Genomic DNA, 23,102 nt, shown 5'->3' on the forward strand with positions numbered 1-23,102 from the left:
GTCCTATAGCAACCTCAAATGATTCCAAATATTGAGAGATGACACAACGACTGGACTGCTAGTGTACCTACCCAGAGAAAATGGGAGCGGGGCCATCACCAGGGCCACACATGAAGCGCCTCCTCCACCTATTCTGACCACCCCCGCTCCGCACCACCATCTTACTTTCTACACGTTTGCCGTCCAATAAGGCACCTTGCCTGCCCACACAAATTCCAAAATCAATTTATCCACCCTCCAGAAAAAAGCCTTAGGAAGGAATATCGGAAGGAATGTCACGGTTTGCATCCTCCCCGCCAGAGACAGCTGCAGGGCATCCCACCTCTTCAAATCCTCTTTGTCCCCCTTTATGGCGGCACGGTAGCACAGTGGCTAACACTGTTGCTTCACAGCCCAGCGCCAGGGTCTTACATTCGATTCCCGGCTTGGGTCACTGTCTGTGCGAAGTCAGCATGTTCTCCCTGTGTCTGCGTGGGTTTCCTCTGGGTGCTCCGGTTTCCTCCCACAAGTCCCAAAAGAATGCCAGAGCAGGCTCAAGGGGTGAAATGACCTACTCCTGTTCATATTTCTTATGTTGTAACTGCCCTCTGCAATGGCCTAGCAAGCCACTCAATTCAAGGACAATTATGGTTGGGTAACAAATGCTGGCCTCAGGGCAGCACGGTGGCGCTGTGGGTTAGCACTGCGACCTCACGGCGCCGAGGTCCCAGGTTCGATCCCGGCTCTGGGTCACTGTCCGTGGGGAGTTTGCACACTCCCCCGTGTTTGCGTGGGTTTCGCCCCCACAACCCAAAAATGTGCAAGCTAGGTGGATTGGCCACACTAAATTGCCCCTTCATTGGAAAAAATGAATTGGGTACTCTAAATATATTTTAAAAAAACAAATGCTGGCCTAGCCACCAATGCCCACGAAAGAATCAAGAAAGAAAACAAAATATTTACTTTATAACCTAAATAGCTTTTTTCTCTCACGATTGGTCTAACAAAATATAAATTTCATTTTGATTCACTGGTCACTGCCAATCATTGAAAGTAGTTTTTTAAGAAACCATATCTTCAGTACACAAAGGAAACATATTTAGTTCTGAAAATAATTGGTAATTACGCAGCTAATAGGGTTGCTTTAAAGAATTTGAGTTTCATTCTCAGCTGACATGTCACATGAAGAGGTCTAAAATAACTTTGTCAGCTGCAACCCCTGCCCCCAAGCTGCATCTCAATGGTGAGCACAGTATGCAACCAACAAATGCTTTCAATGCTTGAGGGATGCGAGTTCTGACATTTTACATATAACTCAAGTGTTACTGGTCTATACAAAGGAAAAGTTGATTGTAAATATTGTGCAAAACAGCAAAAAGTCCTCTGGCCAAAATCCTCTTGCAATTCACCAAAAAACAGTCTAAACGGCAAAAGTGAAACTTTGCATTAATTTTGCTACCAAATCACAATTTAACACTTCAATTTCTCACAAGACCATCCGCTTATTAATATTTTTTCCACAAATTAAATGCTTTTCAAACTGCTCTCCATTCAATTCATATACACCATGCCTTATCCAAGGAATTGAATATAGAAAGCATCACATATTTAAGTAAATCAGAAATAACAGTGTTGTTCTGATTATTCAATGATCATACGAATATTGGCAGACCAAAAATGCAGGAGGGAGAAATATCAAATTTATCCATGAATTTTTGTTTTATATTAAAGGTTGGGGTGAGTGACCAAAGGCAAAAAAAAAGGTCTGATATTAGTGGCCAAGGACATAAAAAGCCTGAATTATCTTCTGACAAGGAATCATATAATTATAGCACTTTTATCACAGACCCACAGAATTCCTACAGTGCAAAAGGAGGCCACTCAGCCCATCGGGTCTTCACCGGCCCTCTGAAAGAGCACCCTACCAAGGCCCATTCCCTCGCCCTATCCCCGTAACTCCACCTAACCTACACATCTTTGGCCCGAAGGGGCAATTCACCTAACTTGCATGTCTTTGGACTGTGGGAAGAAACCGGAGTACCTGGAGGAAACCCACGCAGACACGGGGAGAAAGTGCAAACACCACACATCACCCAAGCCAGAGTTGAACCCAGGTCCCTGGCGCTGTGAGGCAGCAATATTCACCACTGCGCCACCTGTGCCCCATCTGTAATGAAATGCAAATCATTCTAGGCCACTTCTAATGTGTGGAATTATTAGACTTCATGTGGGTTGAAACATTAATTTTCTCTTTATTGTCAAGACTGTGAACCAATGCATTTGTACATAATCACCAAAGTGACATCAACATTTCAGCACTAATTGCAGTTAGTCATGTACTACATGATGAGGTCCATGCCAACAAGACATGACCATGATAGATTATGCACATGTGAAACAAAACAAAGGACTATAGCAGTGCTTCGCAGACTATTTTCCGATGAGGTTCCATTTTAACTCTCCATCACCTTCTTGAGGACAATTAGGGATGGGTAACAAAAGCTGGCCTTGCTAGCAATGCACACATTCATGAAAATATGTATTAAAACTCTTATTGTGGCCCTAGAAGCCAGGAAAAAAACAGCAATAACATTAGGTATTATTACTGAAATTCATGTATTATCGATCGACATATATACATCATATACACGTTAATATCTATGTTTTGAAACCACTTTGTAAAAATATTTTACGCACTCATGTAGGTTTTCAATTGTGACAGAAGGCTCAGTGAAACCCATCTTCTCCCACCCACAGCACCCACCCCCATCCTCAATACAAACACACACTTTCCAACCTCCCTCCCCGCCTGAAAAGTCCTCTTCCAAACCATTCCCACGCCCACCTGGACGTCTCCACTTTGGCGACTTATCAATTAATGGAATTCAGGCTTCCGGTTGCGGCGCTAACCAGCTAAGCCGCACGTTTCGGCGGCTCCAGCTCGAACGGACCTTCGGGCTCTTGTAAGAGCCCCAACGGGGAATTTTTTCGGGACGAAACCCGGTGTGGGGTGAGACAACAGGGAGTCCCCCCCAACGAAAAAGAAAAATATCGGCGGCGGCGGCCAGATCGCGAAGAATCCTCGAGGACAGGGGCAGAAGAAAAAAGGAGCAAGATGGCGGCGGAGAGAGCCCAGGCGACATGGGGGCCGGACCAAGACGAATTTTTGAGACGGTGTGCGGAGCTGCTTAAGAAGGAGGTGCTGACTTCCGGGTGCGGCTATGCAGAGCTCGGTCGCATATTCGGTAGCTCCTGCTTGGAACGGACTTTTGGGCTCGTTACAGGGCCCCCACGGCATTTGTTTGCCATTTCCCGGTGTGGGAAGAAGGCTGCAACATTCCCCCGACAGTGTCCCCCAGGAAGGGTATGTCTCTTGGTTGCCAGACACGGCAGAAACAGTAAAAGATTTGGCTGCAACTGCAGGATAAACAGGGTCTCTTCCAGCATGCAGGCGGGGGAAGGGCAAGCTTAAAGCTGCAAGCTGACCTGAGGGCCTGTATCAAAGGTGAATTCTAGCAGCAGAGGGAACAACTGTGAAAAGATCTCATCAAGGCCACTGAAGGGACTTCCGGTTGCGGTGATGCCTAGCTAGCCGCACGCTTCGGCGGCTCCAGCTCCGACGGACCTTCGGGCTCTTTTAAGAGCCACAACGGGGAATTTTTCGACGACGCAACCCGGTGTGGGGTGTGTGAGAAGGGAGTCACCCCCAAACGAAGGAGGAAAAACCGGCGGCGGCGGCTGCAGCGTGAGGAATCGTCGACCAAAGGGTCAGAAAGAGAGAAGTACAAGATGGCGGCGGAGAAAGCGCAGGCGATATGGGGGCCTGAGCAGGATGAAATCGTGAGACGGTGCGTGGAGCTGCTGAAGAGGGAGGTGCTGACCCCGATGCTACAGGCAATTGAGGGGCTCAAGGAGACATTAAAGACCCAGGAGACTGAGCTCCGCGTGGTGGAGCAGAAGGTGACAGATATTGAGGACGAGATCCTGGGCCTGGCGGTTAAGACTCAGACGCACGAGGCACTTCATAAAAAGTGCACTGAAAGGATCGAGGCCCTAGAAAACGGAGCGCGAAGGAAGAACCTTCGGATACTAGGTCTCCCTGAGGGTGTGTAAGGGGTGGACTGTGGAGAGTACGCAAGTAAGATGCTGAGCTCACTGATGGGTGCTGAGGCCCCTGCGGGCCCCATGGAGGTGGAGTGGGCAAATCGGATTCCGGCGAGAAGACCAAAAGCGGGAGAACCACCGAGGGCGATAATCGTGCGATTTTACCGCCTTAAGGTCAGAGAAGAGGTCCTGAGATGGGCTAAAAAGGTGCGGAGTAGCAGATGGGAGAATGCTGTGGTACGGATATACCAGGATTGGAGTGCGGAGGAGGCGAGAAGGAGGGCGAGCTTCAACCGAGCCAAAGAGGTGTTGCATAAAAGGAAGGTGAAGTTTGGGATGCTGCAGCCGGCAAGACTATGGGTCACGTATCAGGAGAGACACTATTATTTCGAGACGGCGGAGGAAGCATGGTCCTTCATCGAAGAGGAGAAATTGGACCGGAACTGAGGGACTGATGCTGCAGGAAATGTTATTGCTATTGTTTTTGTTAATGTTACGGTGGAAGTTAATTGAGAAGTAAACAGGGAAGGGGGGAGACATTGGGGAAATGTGGGCGCCGGTGAGGGGGGAAAGACGGGACATAGTCGGAGAATGGGGAAGGAGAGGGGGAGGGGAAAGGGAGCTGCGCCATAAGAGGCGGGTCAGGTAAAGGGATGTTCCCGCGCCAGAAAGAATAAGGCGGGAAGGCAGGCGCAAGGCGGATGGGAGTTCCCCCACACGGGGGGGGGGGGGGGTCGAGGAGCGAGCAGGAGTAGCCGGGGTCAGTTGAAGTCAGCTGACTTACTGAAGTGATATGGGGGGAGGAATCATGCTAGATAGGGATCTAGCGGGGAGAGGGGACAACTGGGTTGCTGCTGCGGAAATCCAAAAGGAAATGGCTAAAGAGTGGGTGGGCGGGGATGGTGTGCGACGCTGGGGGAGCAAGCGGGAGCGCGGAGGCGGGATATGGGACTGGCCTATAGAAGGTAATGGCTAGTTGACACGGGAGGGGGGCAGCTAGCCCCCTAGTGAGGCTGATCACGTGGAACGTGAGAGGCCTGAACGGACCGATAAAAAGGGCCCGAGTGCTCGCGCATTTGAAAGGACTAAGGGCAGACGTGGTTATGCTCCAAGAGACGCACCTAAAGGTGGCAGACCAAGTTAGGCTAAGGAAAGGATGGGTGGGACAGGTGTTCCACTCAGGACTGGACGCAAAGAACAGAGGGGTGGCCATTTTGGTGGGGAAACGGGTAGCATTTGAAGCAAAGAACATCGTAGCAGATAGCGGAGGTAGATATGTAATGGTGAGTGGTAGGCTGGAGGGAATGGAGGTCGTGTTGGTTAATGTGTATGCCCCAAATTGGGACGATGCGGGATTCATGAGACGGATGCTGGGGCGTATACCGGACCTGGAGGCAGGAAACTTGATTTTAGGAGGGGACTTTAATACGGTGCTCGACCCGGGGCTAGATAGATCCAGCTCAAGGACTGGAAGAAGGCCGGCAGCGGCCAAGGTACTTAAGGGGTTTATGGACCAAATGGGGGGAGTGGATCCATGGCGATTTCTTAGACCTAGGGCTAAGGAGTTTTCCTTCTTCTCCCATGTCCATAAAGTGTACTCCCGGATAGATTTTTTTGTGTTGGGAAGGTCGTCGATCTCTAGGGTGGAAGAAGCTGAGTATTCAGCCATAGCGGTTTCGGATCATGCCCCACATTGGGTGGACCTGGAAGTAGGGGAGGACAGGGAGCAGAGAACACTCTGGCGATTAGATGTGGGACTGATGGCGGATGAGGGAGTGTGTGCAAGAGTGCGGGGGTGTATTGAGAGATACCTGGAGGTCAATGACGATGGCGAGGTCCCTGTGGGAGTGGTCTGGGAAGCATTAAAAGCGGTGGTCAGAGGAGAGCTGATCTCTATTGGGGCCCACAAAAGGAAAACAGAGGCCAAGGAAAGGGAAAGATTACTGGGGGAGATTTTAAGGGTGGACAGGGAATTTGCAGAGACCCCGGAGGAGGAATTGTACAGGGAGAGGAGACAACTCCAGACGGAGTTTGACCTTCTGACCACCAGAAAGGCGGCGGTACTGTGGAGGAAGGCACAGGGGAGGAGGTATGAATATGGGGAAAAGGCTAGTCGCCTGTTGGCGCATCAATTGCGAAAGAGGGCAGCAGCGAGGGAGATAGGAGGAATTAGAGACGAAAGGGGAGACACAGTGCGAAGGGCAGGAAAGATAAATGAGGTGTTCAAGACCTTCTATGAGGAACTGTATAGGTTTCAACCCCCAGAGGGAGAGATGGGGATGCGGCAGTTCCTGGACCAATTGAGGTTCCCGAAAGTGGAGGAGCAGGAGGTGGCAGGCCTGGGGGCGCCGATTGAGGTGGACGAGGTTATTAAGGGACTGGGAAGCATGCAAGCAGGGAAGGCCCCGGGGCCAGACGGGTTCCCGGTGGAATATTACAGAAAATATGTGGACTTGTTGGCCCCGTTGATGGCGAGGACGTTCAATGAGGCCAGGGAAGGGGGGGCTCTACCCCCGACGATGTCGGAGGCGACGATATCGCTAATTTTGAAGAGGGACAAAGATCCATTGCAGTGGGGGTCCTATAGACCTATTTCACTATTGAACGTGGACGCCAAATTGCTGGCAAAGGTACTGGCATCGAGGATAGAGGACTGTGTCCCAGGGGTGGTGCACAAAGACCAGACAGGGTTCGTAAAAGGGAGACAACTGAATGTTAACGTGCGACGACTATTAGGGGTGATAATGATGCCCCCAGTGGAGGGGGAGGCAGAGATAGTGGCGGCAATGGACGCAGAGAAGGCATTTGATAGGGTGGAGTGGGAGTATTTATGGGAAGTGTTAAGGAGGTTTGGGTTTGGGAACGGGTTTATTAGCTGGGTTAGACTTCTTTATGGGGCTCCAACGGCAAGCGTAGTTACAGGTCGACATAGATCGGAGTATTTCCGATTATATAGGGGAACAAGACAGGGATGCCCGCTGTCTCCATTGTTGTTCGCGTTGGCAATTGAACCTCTGGCCATGGCGTTGAGAGACTCCAGGAAATGGAGAGGGGTGATTAGAGGGGGAGAAGAACACCGAGTCTCGTTATACACAGATGACCTATTGTTATACATGTCGGACCCAGCAGGGGGGATGATAGAGGTTATGCGAATTTTGAGGGGGTTCGGGGAATTCTCGGGGTATAGGCTAAACATGGGGAAGAGTGAATTATTTGTGATACATCCAGGGGACCAGAGTAGAGAGATAGAAGGCTTACCGCTAAGGAAAGTGGAAAGAAACTTCCGATACCTGGGGATTCAGATCGCTAGGAGCTGGGGAACCTTGCACAGACTTAATCTGACACGGCTGGTGGAACAAATGGAGGACTTCAAGAGGTGGGACATGCAGCCTCTATCGCTGGCGAGCAGGGTGCAAGCAATTAAGATGATGGTCCTCCCAAGGTTCTTATTTGTATTTCAATGTCTCCCTATACTAATCACCAAGACCTTTTTTAATAAAATAGATAGGAGCATCACGAGCTTCGTGTGGGCAGGGAAAGTTCCGAGAGTAAGGAGGGGGTTCCTTCAGCGTAGTAGGGACAGAGGAGGACTGGCACTACCGAACTTGGGTGATTACTATTGGGCCGCCAATGTGGCAATGATACGTAGATGGATGATGGAGGGTGAGGGAGCGGCGTGGAAAAGACTGGAGAGAAAGTCCTGTAAAGGGACAAGTTTAGAGGCGCTGGTGACGGCGCCGCTACCGTTCTCACCTAAAACGTTTACCACGAACCTGGTGGTGGCGGCAACACTGAATATCTGGGGACAGTGGAGGCGACAGAGAGGGGTGCGGGGAGCCCTGGTGGGGTCCCCTATCAGGAACAACCATAGGTTCGCCCCAGGAAGAATGGATGGAGGATTTCAGAGCTGGTACCAGTTGGGAATTAGGAAGGTGGGAGATTTATTTATAGATGGGACTTTTGCGAGCTTGGGAGCATTGGAGGAAAAGTATAAGTTGCCCCGGGGAAATTTCTTGTGATATATGCAGGTGAGGGCGTTTACTAGACAACAGGTGAGGGAATTTCCGTTGCTCCCGACACAAGGGATACAGGACAGGGTGCTTTCAGGGGTGTGGGTCGGAGAGGGCAAGGTGTCAGAGATTTATAGAGAGATGAGGGAAGAGGGGGAGGAGTCGGTGGGCGAACTAAAAGGAAAGTGGGAAGAAGAATTAGGGGAGGAGATAGAGGAGGGTATGTGGGCTGATGCCCAAAGCAGGGTAAATTCCTCTTCCTCATGCGCCAGGCTTAGCCTGATTCAATTTAAGGTGCTACATAGAGCACACATAACGGGGGCAAGATTGAGCAGGTTCTTTGGAGTGGAGGACAAATGTGGGAGGTGTGGCGGGAGCCCGGCAAACCACGCACATATGTTTTGGGCGTGCCCGGCACTGGAAGGGTATTGGAAGGGAGTGACGGGAGTGATTTCGCAGGTGGTGAAGGCCCGGGTCAAACCAGGCTGGGGGTTAGCTCTATTTGGAGTTGCGGAAGAGCCGGGAGTGCAGGAGGCGAAAGATGCCGATGTCGTGGCCTTTGCATCCCTAGTAGCCCGGCGCAGGATCCTACTCATGTGGAAGGAGGCGAAAACCCCCGGACTGGAGGCCTGGGTAAATGATATGGCGGGGTTCATTAAACTGGAGCAGATAAAGTTTGCCCTGAGAGGATCGGCTCAAGGGTTCACCAGGCGGTGGCAGCCATTTCTCGACTACCTAGGGGAACGTTAGAGGGAAGACAGATGACCAGCAGCAGCAACCCAGGGGGAGGGGGGGGTTTAGTTTAGTTTAGGTCAATAGACAATGGGATTTTGTTACCTGTGTATTGTTAAAGAATTCTGTTTTGTTATTGTTTCGTTTGCTTTGTAAGAGGGAAAAATTGTTGTTTGGAAAAAATCTTCAATAAAATATATTTTTTTAAAAAAGGAGGTGCTGGCCCTGATGCTACAGGCAATTGAGGTGCTTAAGGAGGCACAAAAGACCCAGGAGATGGAGCTCAGCGTGGTGGAGCAGAAGGTGACGTACAACGCAGACGAGATCCTGGGCCTGGCGGTCAAAACGCAGACGCACGAGGCGCTCCACAAAAAGTGCATTGAAAGGATTGAAGTCCTAGAAAACAGATCACGGAGAAAGAACCTTCGGATCCTGGGTCTCCCCAAGGGAGTGGAAGGAGCGGACGGCGGGGCTTACGTGAGCACAATGCTACGCTCGCTAATGGGAGCTGAGGCCCCCTCGGGCCCCTTGGAAGTGGAAGGGGCTCATCGGGTCCCTGCAAGGAGACCAAAGGCGGGAGAACCACCTAGGGCGACGATCGTGCGATTTCATCGCTTCAATGACAGAGAGGTGGTTCTGAGATGGGCCAAAAAGGTACAAAGTAGTAGATGGGAGAATGCGGTGGTACGGGTGTACCAGGATTGGAGTGCGGAGGTGGCGAGAAGGAGGACGAGTTTTAATCGAGCCAAGGAGGTGCTACACAAGGTGACGTTCGGGATGCTGCAGCCGGCGCGACTGTGGGTCACGCACCAGGAGAGGCATCACTACTTCGAAATGGCGGAAGAAGCATGGACCTTCATTAAAAACGAGAAACTGGATCAGAACTGAGGGACTGATGTTAGAGGGGAAATGACAATGCCGATGTATATAGAGATGTAAATGGGGGAGTGGGGGACACTAAGAAATGTGGGCGCCGGTGGGGGGGGAAGAATAGATATAGGCGGGGGATGGGGAATGGGAATGGGGCGGCAGAGGGAGCTGCGCCACAAGGGGCGGGACAACTATAGAGAACACGGGGCTTACTGTTCTTGTTCCCGCGCCAGAAAGATGATGGCGGGAAGATAGGCGCAAGGTAGATGGGAGTTACCCACACGGGAGAGCGGGAGAAGCCGGGGTCAGTTGAAGTCAGCTGACTTTCGGAAGCAATATGGGGGGAGCAATCATGCTAGATGGGGATCTAGCGGGGGGGGGGGGGGATAACTGGGTTGCTGCTGCAGAAATCAAAGAGGAACTGGTAAAAGAAAGGGTGGTCGGGGCTGGAATGCGCCGCCTGGGGAATGAGTGGGTGCGCGGAACCGGGACGTGGGACTGGCCTAGAGAGGGTGATGGCTAGTTGACACGGGAAGGGGGCAGGTAGCCCCCCCAGTTCGGCTGATCACGTGGAACGTGAGAGGCCTAAATGGGTCAAATTAAAAGGGCCAGAGTGTTCGCGCACTTGAAAGGACTGAGGGCAGACGTGGCTATGCTTCAGGAGACGCACCTGAAGGTGGCGGACCAAGTTAGGTTAAGGAAAGGATGGGTGGGACAGGTGTTCCACTCAGGGCTGGATGCAAAGAACAGAGGGGTGGCCATACTGGTGGGGAAACGGGTGTCATTCGAAGCTAGGAACATTGTAGCAGACAGCGGAGGCAGATATGTAGTGAGTGGCAGACTGGAGGGAATGGACATCGTGTTGGCTAACGTATATGCCCCGAATTGGGATGATGCGGGATTTATGAAGCGGATGCTGGGACGGGGACGGGGGGGGGGGGAGGGGGGGGGGGGGGGGGGGGGGGAGATGGACTTCAACACCGTGTTGGACCCAGGGTTAGATAGATCTAGATCTAGGACCGGAAGAAGGCCGGCAGCGGCCAAGGTGCTTAGGGGTTTTATGGACCAAATGGGGGGAGTGGATCCGTGGCAATTTGTTAGGCTGAAGGCCAAAGAGTTCTCCTTCTTCTCCCATGTTCACAAGGTGTATTCCCGGATAGATTTCTTTGTTTTGGGAAGGTCACTGATCTCGAGGGTGGAAGGAACTGAGTATTCAGCCATAGCTGTTTCAGATCATGCCCCATACTGGGTGGACCTAGAATTAGGAGAGGAGAGGGAGCAGTGTTCACTCTGGCGACTGGATGTGGGATTACTGGCGGATGAGGGAGTCTGCGGAAGGGTGCGTGGATGTATCGAAAGATACCTGGAGGCCAATGACGACGGGGAGGTCCGAGTGGGAGTAGTATGGGTAGCACTAAAGGCGGTGGTCAGAGGAGAGCTGATCTCCATCAGGGCCCACAAGGGGAAAATAGAGGCCAAGGAACGGGAAAGACTACTGGGGGAGATTTTGAGGGTAGATAAAGAATACGCGGAGGCCCCGGAGGAAGGACTATACAGGGAGAGGCGACGACTCCTGACGGAGTTCGACCTGTTGACCACAAGGAGGGCAGAGGCACAGTGGAGGAAGGCACAGGGGATGAGATACGAATATGGGGAAAAGGCGAGTCGCCTGTTGGCCCATCAGCTGCGAAAGAGGACAGCGGCGAGGGAGATAGGGGGAATTAGGGATGAAAAGGGAGCTACGGTGCGGAGAGCAGGGAAGATAAACGAGGTGTTTAAGACCTTTTACGAGAGACTTTATAGGTCCCTACCCCCGGAGGGAAAAGAGGAGATGCGGCAGTTTTTGGACCAATTAAGGTTCCCGAGGGTGGAGGAGCAGGAGGCAGGAGGTGGAAGGCCTGGGGGCGCCGATTGGGGTGGACGAGGTTACCAAGGGGCTGGGGAACATGCAGGCAGAGGGGGAGAGGAACACCGAGTGTCACTCTACGCGGATGACCTACTGCTGTATGTGATGGACCCAGTGGGGGGGATGACAGAGGTCATGCAGATATTGAGGTAGTTTGGGGATTTCTCGGGATATAGGCTTAACATGGGAAAGAGTGAGCTTTTTGTGATACACCCTAGGGACCAGAGTAGAGGGATAGATGGCCTATCGCTAAGGAGAGTGGAAAGAAACTTCCGATACCTGGGGATTCAGATAGCCAGGAGCTGGGGAACCTTACACAGACTGAATCTGACACGACTGGTGGAACAAATGGAAGAGGATTTCAAAAGGTGGGACATGCAGCCGCTGTCACTGGCGGGCAGAGTGCAGGCAATTAAGATGATGGTCCTCCCGAGGTTCCTATTTGTGTTCCAATGTCTCCCTATACTGATCACTAAGGCCTTTTTAAAAAAATAGATAGGAGCATCACGAGCTTCGTGTGGGCAGGGAAGGTCCCGAGGGTAAGGAGGGGGTTCCTACAACGTAGTAGACAGAGGGGGACTGGCGTTGCCGAATTTGGGCGACTACTACTGGGCCGCCAATGTGGCGATGATTCGTAAATGGATGATAGAGGGAGAGGGAGCAGCGAGGAAAAGATTGGAGATGATGTCCTGTAAAGGGACTAGTTTAAAAGCGCTGGTGACGGCGCCACTACCGCTCTCACCAAAAAGATTTACCACGAACCCAGTGGTGGCGGCAACATTAAGTATCTGGGGGCAATGGAGGCGGCAGAGGGGTGTGCTGGGAGCCTCGGTGTGGTCCCCGATCAGGAACAACCATAGGTTTCCCCCAGGGAGGCTGGATGGAGGATTCCAGAGCTGGCACCGGGTAGGAATCAGGAGAGTGGGAGATTTATTTATAGACGGGACGTTTGCGAGCTTGGGAGCGCTTGAGGAAAAGTATAAGCTGCCCCGGGGAAATTTCTTTAGATATATGCAGGTGAGAGCGTTCACAAAACAACTGGTGAGGGAATTTCCGCTGCTCCCGACACAAGGGATCCAGGACAGGGTGCTTTCGGGGGTGTGGGTCGGGGAGGGCAAAGTGTCAGAGATATACCGGGAGATGAGAGAAGAGGGGGAGGAGTTGGTGGGCGAACTGAAGGGAAAATGGGAAGAAGAGCTCGGGGAGGAGATTGAGGAGGGTTTGTGGGCTGATGCCCTAAGCAGGGTAAATTCCTCTTCCTCGTGTGCCAGGCTTAGCCTGATCCAATTTAAGGTGCTGCATAGAGCACACATAACGGGAGCAAGGTTGAGCAGGTTCTTCGGAGTGGAGGACAAGTGTGGGAGGTGCGGGGGAAGCCCGGCGAACCACACACATATGTTTTGGTTGTGTCTGGCACTGGAGGGGTATTGGAGGGGAGTGACGGGAGTGATCTCGAAGGTGGTGAAGGTCCGGGTCAAACCAGGCTGGGGGTTAGCTTTATTTGGAGTTGCAGATGAGCCGGGAGTGCAGGAGGCGAAAGAGGCCCATGTCGTGGCCTTTGCGTCCCTAGTAGCCCGGCGTAGGATTTTACTTATGTGGAAGGAAGCGAAACCCCCCGGACTGGAGGCCTGGATAAACGATATGGCGGGGTTCATAAAACTGGAGCAGATGAAGTTTGCGCTGAGAGGATCGGCTCAAGGGTTCACCAGGCGGTGGCAACCGTTCCTCGACTACCTAGCGGAAGGTTAGAGGGAAGATAGATGACCAGCAGCAGAAACCCGGGGGAGGGGGGTAAATTGTTTGGGTTTTTGGAGGGGGACAGGGGGCCGGGGGGGGGGGGGGGAGTATTACTTTGTGTTATTTGGTTAGTTTACCATGTTAGACACACAATGTTATATTGCAGTTATCATGTTACTTGTATTTTTATTTCTTTGATTTGTAAGGGAAAAAATTGTGTTTGAAAACTTTAATAAAATACATATTTTTTTTTAAAAATTAATGGAATTCATTAAAAATGAAAAATCTCTTCAAAAAAATCCCACATTTGTTCAGAAAGCATCTCCAACTGGCAAATTGCCATACGTTTTTGTAGACTAAAAATCCTAAAGCATATAAGCAAATACCTTTAAACATAGTAACAGAATACATCACTATCCAGAACTGCATTGCACTGTACATGTTTACAACGGCACCTGCTGTTAGACATCACTGTCACATCTACTGAAAGCAGAATAACCTCAATGTCAAGTGCAGCCGATTACTTCCTCAGTTTCTAATCTCTAGAGCATTAACTTTAATCTGAGTCTGGTGTAATGTGCCAGTGTTCTATTCTGCTCATCAACAACTTTTAAAATTATAGTTTAAATTAAAGTGTCAGTGAGCAGATGGAGTATGACTTCAATTCCTTTTAATAAAACCAGAAAACAACCACAATCAGGAAGTAAATTATGTGAGAATGCAAGGGCACTAATTGGTATGACTTGAGTGAAGAAATGGTTCTATAATGTAAGGAGAGGAACATGGATTTTTAAAATTATGAAATGAAATAAGAATACAAGACCAATTGAGGGAAAAAAACTACTAATTGAAATGACATTGTTTCAAATTCCAGGCACTTTGGCTGCACAAACACTGCCTCACAACGGTAAAGGAATGAAAATTCACCAAAGTTTCTACCAAATTTCAGTTGATCCAATTCCTGCCCTCTCACCCCAGTTAGAAAGAAAAAATGTAAGAAAGGGAATAATTGGAGGATTACTTTCATACCTGCTTTGTTGAATAAAAAGACAAAAAAAGCTTGGAGAAGAACTAAATAAAGCTTAAAAAGATTTATTTAACGACAGCACATGAAAAAACAAATGTAAATTAAGTTGTGCTTGTTTGAAATGGGGAAATTAATTTAAATTAACCCTGAAGTACATAGTTACTCACCTTTCATAGATGTTTTTCAGGGTGAGATGATCTGGAACGTTGTCAGTCTCTTCCAGGTATAAAATAAGCCAAGAGGTCCTGTATGGCCACTGTTCTGTGAGGTTAATCCAAGAGGCAAGCCGATCCCAGTTGAAACAAATCTGGTTAGCCCTTAGTAAACGTCCTGCAATGAAATTTAATAAACTCAGTCTTTGAAAGGCTTTCTTCCTGTGATCAGAATTACTTCAAAGACTGAAACAAATTATAAGATGTTATTTTAAATTAATATCCAAACAAACCTGCAGGATAATTCTTGAAACCTGAAGCTAATGTCTGAACCATTAATACAGAAATTTGTATAAATCCAGTCTGAATTTTTAAATGGGAACCAAGAGTTAAAATTATACATTGTTACATCTGTATCTTCCTAGTTATTTTTTAAACATATATTGAAATAAACCATGACAAGTATGTCTGCCGAGGGAATAATGATAAAAATTCATGAGACTTAAATTCATAATTTTGTTGGTGACAGCCGATTGTGATGCAGATCAGCAATGAGCCATCGGAGCAAAAAAAAACAAATAAAACATTTTAAGGGTATAATATATTTACTCAACTGCAAGTAACTACAAACTCCTGTTTGGCCCTCCTTGTAAATGGCCACTGTAAATTCTTAGTCTACCAGCCAAGCATTTGTAAAGATGTTTGAATATAAATCTAAGATGGGTTTAATAATTATTTTCCAATGCAATGAGAGCTAATCATGTAGGAAAGATCACCATTAACATACATCTTTCAACATGTTTTATTTTGCTGCACTGCCTATCTGCAAAACCTGAATTTCTGTAGTTGCTTTTGTTCATCACACATTTATGTTCTCTTTGGACCCACTTGAATAATGGCCTTAAGCCTCTCTCTCTATTTGGGAGAGATGATGTGGAGATGCCGGCGTTGGACAGGGGTGAGCACAGTAAGAAGTCTTACAACACCAGGTTAAAGTCCAACACCAGGTTTGTTTCGATGTCACTAGCTTTCGGAGCGCTGCTCCTTCCTCAGGTGAATGCAGAGGTATGTTCCAGAAACATATATATAGACAGATTCAAAGATGCCAGACAATGCTTGGAATGCGAGCATTAGCAGGTGATTAAATCTTTACAGATTCAGAGATGGGGTAACCCCAGGTTAAAGAGGTGTGAATTGTGTCAAGCCAGGACAGTTGGTAGGATTTTGCAGGCCAGATGGTGGGGGATGAATGTAATGCAACATGAATCCCAGGTCCCGGTTGAGGCCGCACTCATGTGTGCGGAACTTGGCTATAAGCTTCTGCTCGGCGATTCTGCGTTGTCGCGCGTCCTGAAGGCCGCCTTGGAGAACGCTTACCCGGAGATCAGAGGCCGAATGCCCTTGACTGCTGAAGTGTTCCCCGACTGGAAGGGAACATTCCTGCCCGGTGATTATCGCGCGATGTCCGTTCATTCGTTGTCGCAGCGTCTGCATGGTCTTGCCAATGTACCACGCTTCGGGACATCCTTTCCTGCAGTGTATGAGGTAGACAATGTTGGTCGAGTCGCACGAGTATGTACTGCGTACCTGGTGGGTGATGTTCTCACGTGTAATGGTGGTATCCATGTCGATGATCTGGCACGTCTTGCAGAGATTGCCATGGCAGGGTTGTGTGGTGTTGTGGTCACTGTTCTGAAGGCTGGGTAGTTTGCTGCAAACAATGGTTTGTTTGAGGTTGCGCGGTTGTTTGAAGGCAAGTAGTGGGTGTGTGGGGATGACCTTGGCAAGATGTTCATCTTCATCGATGACGTGTTGAAGGCTGTGAAGAAGATGTCGTAGTTTCTCCACTCTGGGAAAGTACTGGACGACAAAGGGTATTCTGTCGGTTGTGTCCCATGTTTGTCTTCTGAGGAGGTCGGTGCGGTTTTTTGCTGTGGCGCGTTGGAACTGTCGATCGATGAGTCGAGCGCCATATCCTGTTCATACGAGGGCATCTTTCAACGTTTGTAGATGTCTGTTACGCTCCTCCTTATCTGAGCAGATCTTGTGTATACGGAGAGCTTGTCCATAGGGGATGGCTTCTTTAATGTGTTTAGGGTGGAAGCTGGAGAAGTGGAGCATCGTGAGGTTATCCGTGGGTTTGCGGTAAAGCAAAGTGCTGAGATGACCGTCCTTGATGGAGATGAGTGTGTCCAAGAATGCGACTGATTTTGGAGAGTAGTCCATGGTGAGTCTGATGGTTGGATGGAACTTATTGATGTCATCGTGTAGTCGTTTCAGTGATTCTTCGCCAAGTGGTTATATAACTAATGAGGGACCACTCCACATCAAACATAGGACGAGGTAAGAAACTACCACAACCAGTGCACGGATTGAAATCACACATTTAGTGTTATTTTGAATCATACTCTAGTCATCTAATCAACTAAACAATTGACCCCAACATTTATGTTACAGTATTTCTATGCAAGTTCCTATGTCCAGATTTATAATAAGATTTACCAATTTAACATCATTTACAATTGCACAGATTGACATTCAGAGATGTTAACTGAACTAATTTAGGTCATGCCTCAGCCGTTTAACAAGAACAAAAACAGGTCCAGCCTAGGTATTCTTTCCTGACATGTATACCCATATATTCCTGGTACCATTGTAACTTTTGTCTCCATCTTTTCCGATGCCCTTTTAAAATATATTGTGAGGGGACTGGACAAAGACCTTGAAAATGGCTGAATCCAAGTCTGTCTGTGACCTTCGAAGAAAAGATTCTACCTGGCAGTATCGGAGAAACTCGCAGTTATGTCTGGGGAGACACTAATGAGCCCGTGTGGGCTGCACAGACAAAAAAAATTTAGGGTGCCCAATTATTTCTTTTCCAATTAAGGGGCAATTTAGAGGGTCAGTACAGACTTGACCAGCCGAACAGCCCCCTTCTGCACCATAGGCATTCCTTGGAACCTCATATTAATCTGTGTTGAACCTCATTTGCCAATTATTTGTGCATCCTGCAAGTTTATTAATGTCCCCAGTAGCTCTCCTCAGTACTGACTATCGTGCCACTACCACCAACCCACCTCCCAACAACTTGACGCTAACCAGAAATTTAGAAATTGTGTTTTTAATTCCAAAGTCCTGAATCATTAATGCAATATTTTCCTCCGACTCTACATTCTCTGACTTTATTTATTAATCTATTGAGAAGCACCTTATCAAAGGCTTTTTGGAAATCTATTCAACTTTATCTGCTATATTATCACTATCTACTCTGTCACCTCCTCAGAAAATTCAATAGTTGGTCAAGCAAGACTTTTTCTGGAAATTCAAGCTTACTATTCATTATTGCATATTGTTTTTCTAAGTGTTCTTCTATTCTCTGCTTTAGTAGCTGTTCTATTAATTTTTCCACACTGATGCTAAGGTCTATAATTTCCTGACTTCCCTGTTAAATATAGGAACCTATCCTCTGGCACTATACTTTTCACTAACAAATCATTTACGCAGCAATGCTTCTTCTATCCCTTAAAAAGTAACTTGAATTTGGGGGTGGGTTGGTGGTAGTGGCATGACCCTTGTAGAGCTCTTCGGACATTAAAGCACTTTATAACCAACTAAACACTTGTTTCTTTTTGAAGTGTAACCACTGTTCCGATGTAGGAAATCTTCTCTAGATTATTTTAAAATGCATGGATGCAAACCATCCCCTGGGGCCATCCTCCGAGTTTGATTTGTTTATTCAATACATTCTCTTTTTTCATATTTTAGATTCACTTATCTCATTCTTCAACTATCACTCAAATTTACCTGTTTATCATTGATGAAAACCAAGTGAAATGATCATCTCTTATGCACTGGAGTGCTACTTTGGGCCACAGTAGAGTGCTTAAGTGGGTGTTTTGTGACTGAGGGAAATTAAGGGTTAATTTCTACCTAAAGTCTAGTCTTTCCTTAATTTAGTAATTAACTAAAAGTTATTGTTTGGGTTGGAAGGTGGTGAGTTTTGGGCCACTTTAAAGCAGGGTTCCTTCAGGCGCTGCTTGCAGCTGCAACTAGTTAATTAGCTATCTGGCTTAAACCGGTTTTCAGAGGCTAGATTCAGACAGTATAAATCTCGGCCATCTTACAATGCTATCTTTGTTTTCACTAGAGTGCTACTTTGGGCTGCGTGCTTAAGTGGAAGTTTTGTGACTGAGGGAGCTCTGAGGAGGGAGTGAGGTTGTCCTTTCATTTTCTCCCTGTCCTGAAAGGCGAGCGATGGCCTTGCAGCTGGGACCTACAGGGCAATCAACAGCGGCTTTCAGAGGTGACGTCACAGTTCAGAAAGTGACATGGGGCCAACTGATGCAGCTGATTGGTGACCAGGTCCTGGTTTGCATTTTTCAAACTATATTAAATTGTAAGTCACTGTTTAGCAAGGGTAGGGACTTAGTTGATTTATTCTTTAATTATAAAAGTCTTCTAAAGGTTTAAATTTAGACGGTTTAGTCATGGCAGGAGAGCTCAAAGCCATGGAATACTCTTCCTGCTCTATGTGGGTGGCCGGGCACATTTCCAGTCCCCGGGACCAACATGTGTGCAAGGAGAGTGCCCAGCTGCAGCTCCTAGAAGCTCAGGTTTCAGAGCTGGAACGGCGGCTGAGGACGCTGTGGAGCATCCCCGAGTCTGAGAGCATCGTGGATAGCACGTTTCGAGAGGCGGTCATACCACAGTTGAAGGTACTTAAGGAAGGGAATGGGTGATCACTAGGCAGTCCAAGAGAAATAGGCAAGTAGTTCAGGAGTCCCCTGGGTCCCACCCACAAATTGGTATTCCATTTTGAAGACTGATGAGGGTGCTGGTTCACTCAGGCCCAGGGAGTGCAGACTGAGCCAAGCTTAGGGCACCACAAACTTTGGGAGGAGTTTAAACTAATTTGGTAGGGGGAGGGAACACAGACTGTTACGTAGAATTGGTACACAGCATAATACAATAAAGGTACCTCTCAGGTAAGAGGGAATACTGCTTTATTAAGTTTGAAGGGAATACAGCAAGGCTGGATGGCCTCTACTTTCAATGCCTGGAATATTATAGGTAAAACGGATGAGTTAAGGGGAAGGATGGACATGTGGAATTGTGATATAGTATACATCACAAACACACAGTTGAGGGAGGGGCAACATTGGCAGCTCAACATTCCGGAATATAGAATCTTCAGACGAGACAGAGTAGGGGGTAAAAGAGGAGGCATTGCATTATTCGTTAAGGAGTCAGTTGCTACAGTAAGGAGAGATGATATCTTGCAGGCGGCATCAAATGAAGCTTTGTGGGTAGAGCTTAGGAATTAAAAAAGGACAGCTACGTTGCTAGCTGTTTATTATAGACCCCCAGATAGTCAGTGGGAAATTGAGGAGCAAATCTGTGCACAATTCACGGAGGGGTTTAAAAATAATTACGAAGGGTGTTTATGTTAGGTGGTTTCAACTTTCCCAACAGTAATTGGGATAGTCATAGTGTTAAGGGCTGAGATGGAGTGGAGCTCTTAAAACATATACAGGAAAACCTTTCAGGTCAATTTAAAAGTTAAAAAAAGACCGAGGGTGATGACAGACAGCTGCTTTAGTGACTGGAAGCCAGTGTCCAGTGACGTACCACAGGAATCTGTGTTGGGTCCCCTATTATTCGTCATTTATATAAACAACATAGATTACTATGTAGGGTTGGGCTGGGGGGGCTGGTGGCATTAGTAAGTTTGCAGATGACACAAAGATTGGCTGGGTGTTTAAGTGAGGTTCAGTGTCTTGGGCCGAGTGTCTTGGGAAGATACAGACGGGATGGTCAAATGGCAGATGGAATTTAACCCTTAAAGTGTGAGGTGATACACTTTGGCAAAATTTGACAAGGAAGTATTCAATGAATGGCATGTCACTGGGAAGTTCTGAGGAACAAAGGGACCTTGGCATGTTTGATCCATAGATCTCTGAAGGCAGGAGGGCAGGTCAATAGGGTGGTGAAAAAGGCATATGGAACACTTGCCTTCATCAAACGAGACTTGATTACAAAAGCAGGGAGGTCATGTTGGAGTCGTATAAAACTTGGAGGCCACAGCTAGAGTACTTTGTGCATTTCTGGTCGCCACATTTTGGAAGGATGTGATTGCATTGAATGGGGTGCAGAGGAGATTCACCAGGATGTTGCCTGGGATGGAACATTTAACTTGAGAGTTGGACAGGCTCAGGTTGGAACAGAGATGACTGAGGGGTGGCCTGATCGAAGTGTACAGTATTATGTGGGGCAACTGTTCCTCTTAGTTCAAGGGTCAGTTACGAAAGGACACGAGTTCAAGGTGAGGGACAGGAGGTTTGGGGGGGGGGGGGGGGGGGGGGGGGGGGGGGCAGAGAGTGGTGACGGTTGGAATGCACTAACTGGGAGGGTGGTAGATGCAGGTTGCCTCATACCCTTTAAAAAAAAATACCTGGATCACCACTTGATAACTACGGGCCAAGTGCTGGAAAATGGGATTAGGCAGATAGATCAGGTGTTTTCCACATGTCGGTGAAAACCCGATGGACCTCTTCTGCGATTCTGTGATACATGATATTTCATCCATCGCACTATTACTTGTGGTATTATCCGAACCATCCCTAAATGGTCCTATTCCTAATCTCTTCATATTCTCTCTTTTCTGATGTCTTTGTTCTTAATATATGGTTTTCCTAACCGCCAATTGTTCCTTTATGTGCTTTTTCATTAATGGAGTCACACAAATATTTAGTTTGTTCTTTCCTTTCAGCAGGAAGTACATTTCCTACACTGCATTGAACCCAGCTTTAAATGTTTCCCATTGTTGTTCTAAACTGTTGTTTGCCAATATTGTTGTTTCCTTGAGTTCTATTCTCAGCTCCTCAAAGGCAGCTTTCCTAAATTTATTAACCAAGTATTCTTCATACTTGTGTCCTTCTCTATTACTTGAACCAGAAAGTATCATTACTGCACTGAAATTATTCCATGGTAGTGAGCTTCACTTTATTGATTCTGAATGAGTTTTTTGAACCATCTCTTAGTGCAAATACTCACAGTCAATGCACCTTCAGTTGTTGCCATGTGAGGTCCTATATAAAACGTAACTACTGCGTTTATCAAGAAAAAAAGAAATAACAAGAAGTAATATAATTATTTGGAACACACCACCATAATTGCAGAGCAGGAATCCTATGAAGGAGTTTGGAGTGGTTCAAATTCTATCATCACTCCATTTTGCCAGGCACCATATGGCACACAAGCAGCTGAGGAATAATGGTATCTAGACTGCAGGATTAAATGCAACAGTGTAATAACTGCACCGGATGTTGGACAATAATCTATAGTTTGTTGGAAAATAAGGACCCATCAAAGGTTTAACAAGCACCTGTGATCTTAAAAACACTAATCGAAAAGCAGGATACTGTGGATACTGGAAATCTGAAATAAAAACGGAAAATGCTGTAAACACTCAACATGTTATGGCAGCATCTATGGAGAGAAATAGAGTTAATGATTCAGGCTTGTGACCTTTCATCAGGACCAGAAAAATTAGAAATGCAATAGGTTTTGATCAAGGGGTGGGTGGGACAAGGACAAAAGGAAGGTTTGTGATAGGGTGAAAGGTAGGAGAGTTGAGTGACAGAAGAGATAGCCTTCCTGGGCAAAGAGAATGGTGATCTTAATATATTTATACATCTTAAATATTAACCATATCAGACATCTGCAGCAGATTATGTTATTAGTGTATTATTGCAAGTACATTTCCATGAAAACCACTTAAAAGAATGACTGCTCACCTGTTACCGAAACAATGTTGAGCAATCTCCTCATAGTCTGAGGACTAATGTCACTGAACCAATCTTCAGTAACCAGAAGCTTGGTCAGATCAAAAGACATCTGCCTTGTAACTTGCCGCTGCATCTGTCGGCGACGATATGTATCCTGTTGATACGTGTATAAAAAAGGAGAGTGAAGGAAAGAATTTGCATAAAGTTCTTCACCATCTCAAACCACCCAAAGAGCTTTATAGGGTAATCAAGTAGTTTTACAGTTTAACAATGGAAAATGTGGCAGTCAATATATAAACGCTAATGAGTGAAATGACAAGGTGGTCTGGATGATTGATTTTAGATGAGGGACAGGATGTTGGGAAAACCCCCCTGCTCATCTCTTAATGGTGCCATGGGATCATTTACATACGAGGGCACACAGAAGTCTGATTTACCACTTCATTATTCTTTCAGTGCTCCACTGAAGTGACTACTTACTCCAGCCCAGGTTGGCAGCCGAAGGCAATAAAATGCAGGATTTAAAATGTTTAAGCATTAAGTTTACAGTTCTAATAATGGATCCATTTTGTCAGAACTTAGCCAAAAATAGTGGTAACTCATCCCTCAAATGCTGCTACACCGACCTTGTAATGAATAAATTACAGTTCCTTTTAATGAGACATATAAGCAAGATCAAACAGTACCTTTAAAATGTGGTCCCTTTGGCATATATTGGGTTAATCATTGCTGCTGGAGAAGCTCTTTTCCTCACCTTATTGGCCACAAATTAATCCCCATTATGCCAACTGGATCTTA

At 47.3% G+C, this 23,102-nt stretch overlaps 1 protein-coding gene across 4 annotated transcripts in view; it reads right to left on the bottom strand.

Annotated features, from left to right (window-relative positions):
* The window catches only part of LOC140410523 (kinase D-interacting substrate of 220 kDa-like), a 267,277-nt gene that overhangs the window by 50,174 nt on the left and 194,001 nt on the right, over positions 1-23,102 (bottom strand). For all 4 annotated transcript variants that reach the window (XM_072498731.1, XM_072498730.1, XM_072498728.1 and 1 more), the window contains exons 21-22: positions 22,314-22,458; positions 14,533-14,695 (exon numbers count right to left, since the gene is read on the bottom strand). In XM_072498731.1, the coding sequence (XP_072354832.1) occupies positions 14,533-14,695; positions 22,314-22,458 (308 nt within the window). The remainder of the gene's footprint in view (positions 1-14,532; positions 14,696-22,313; positions 22,459-23,102) is intronic.

Source organism: Scyliorhinus torazame, chromosome 4 (assembly GCF_047496885.1).
Source record: "Scyliorhinus torazame isolate Kashiwa2021f chromosome 4, sScyTor2.1, whole genome shotgun sequence".
NCBI classification, from domain to species: Eukaryota; Metazoa; Chordata; class Chondrichthyes; order Carcharhiniformes; family Scyliorhinidae; genus Scyliorhinus; species Scyliorhinus torazame.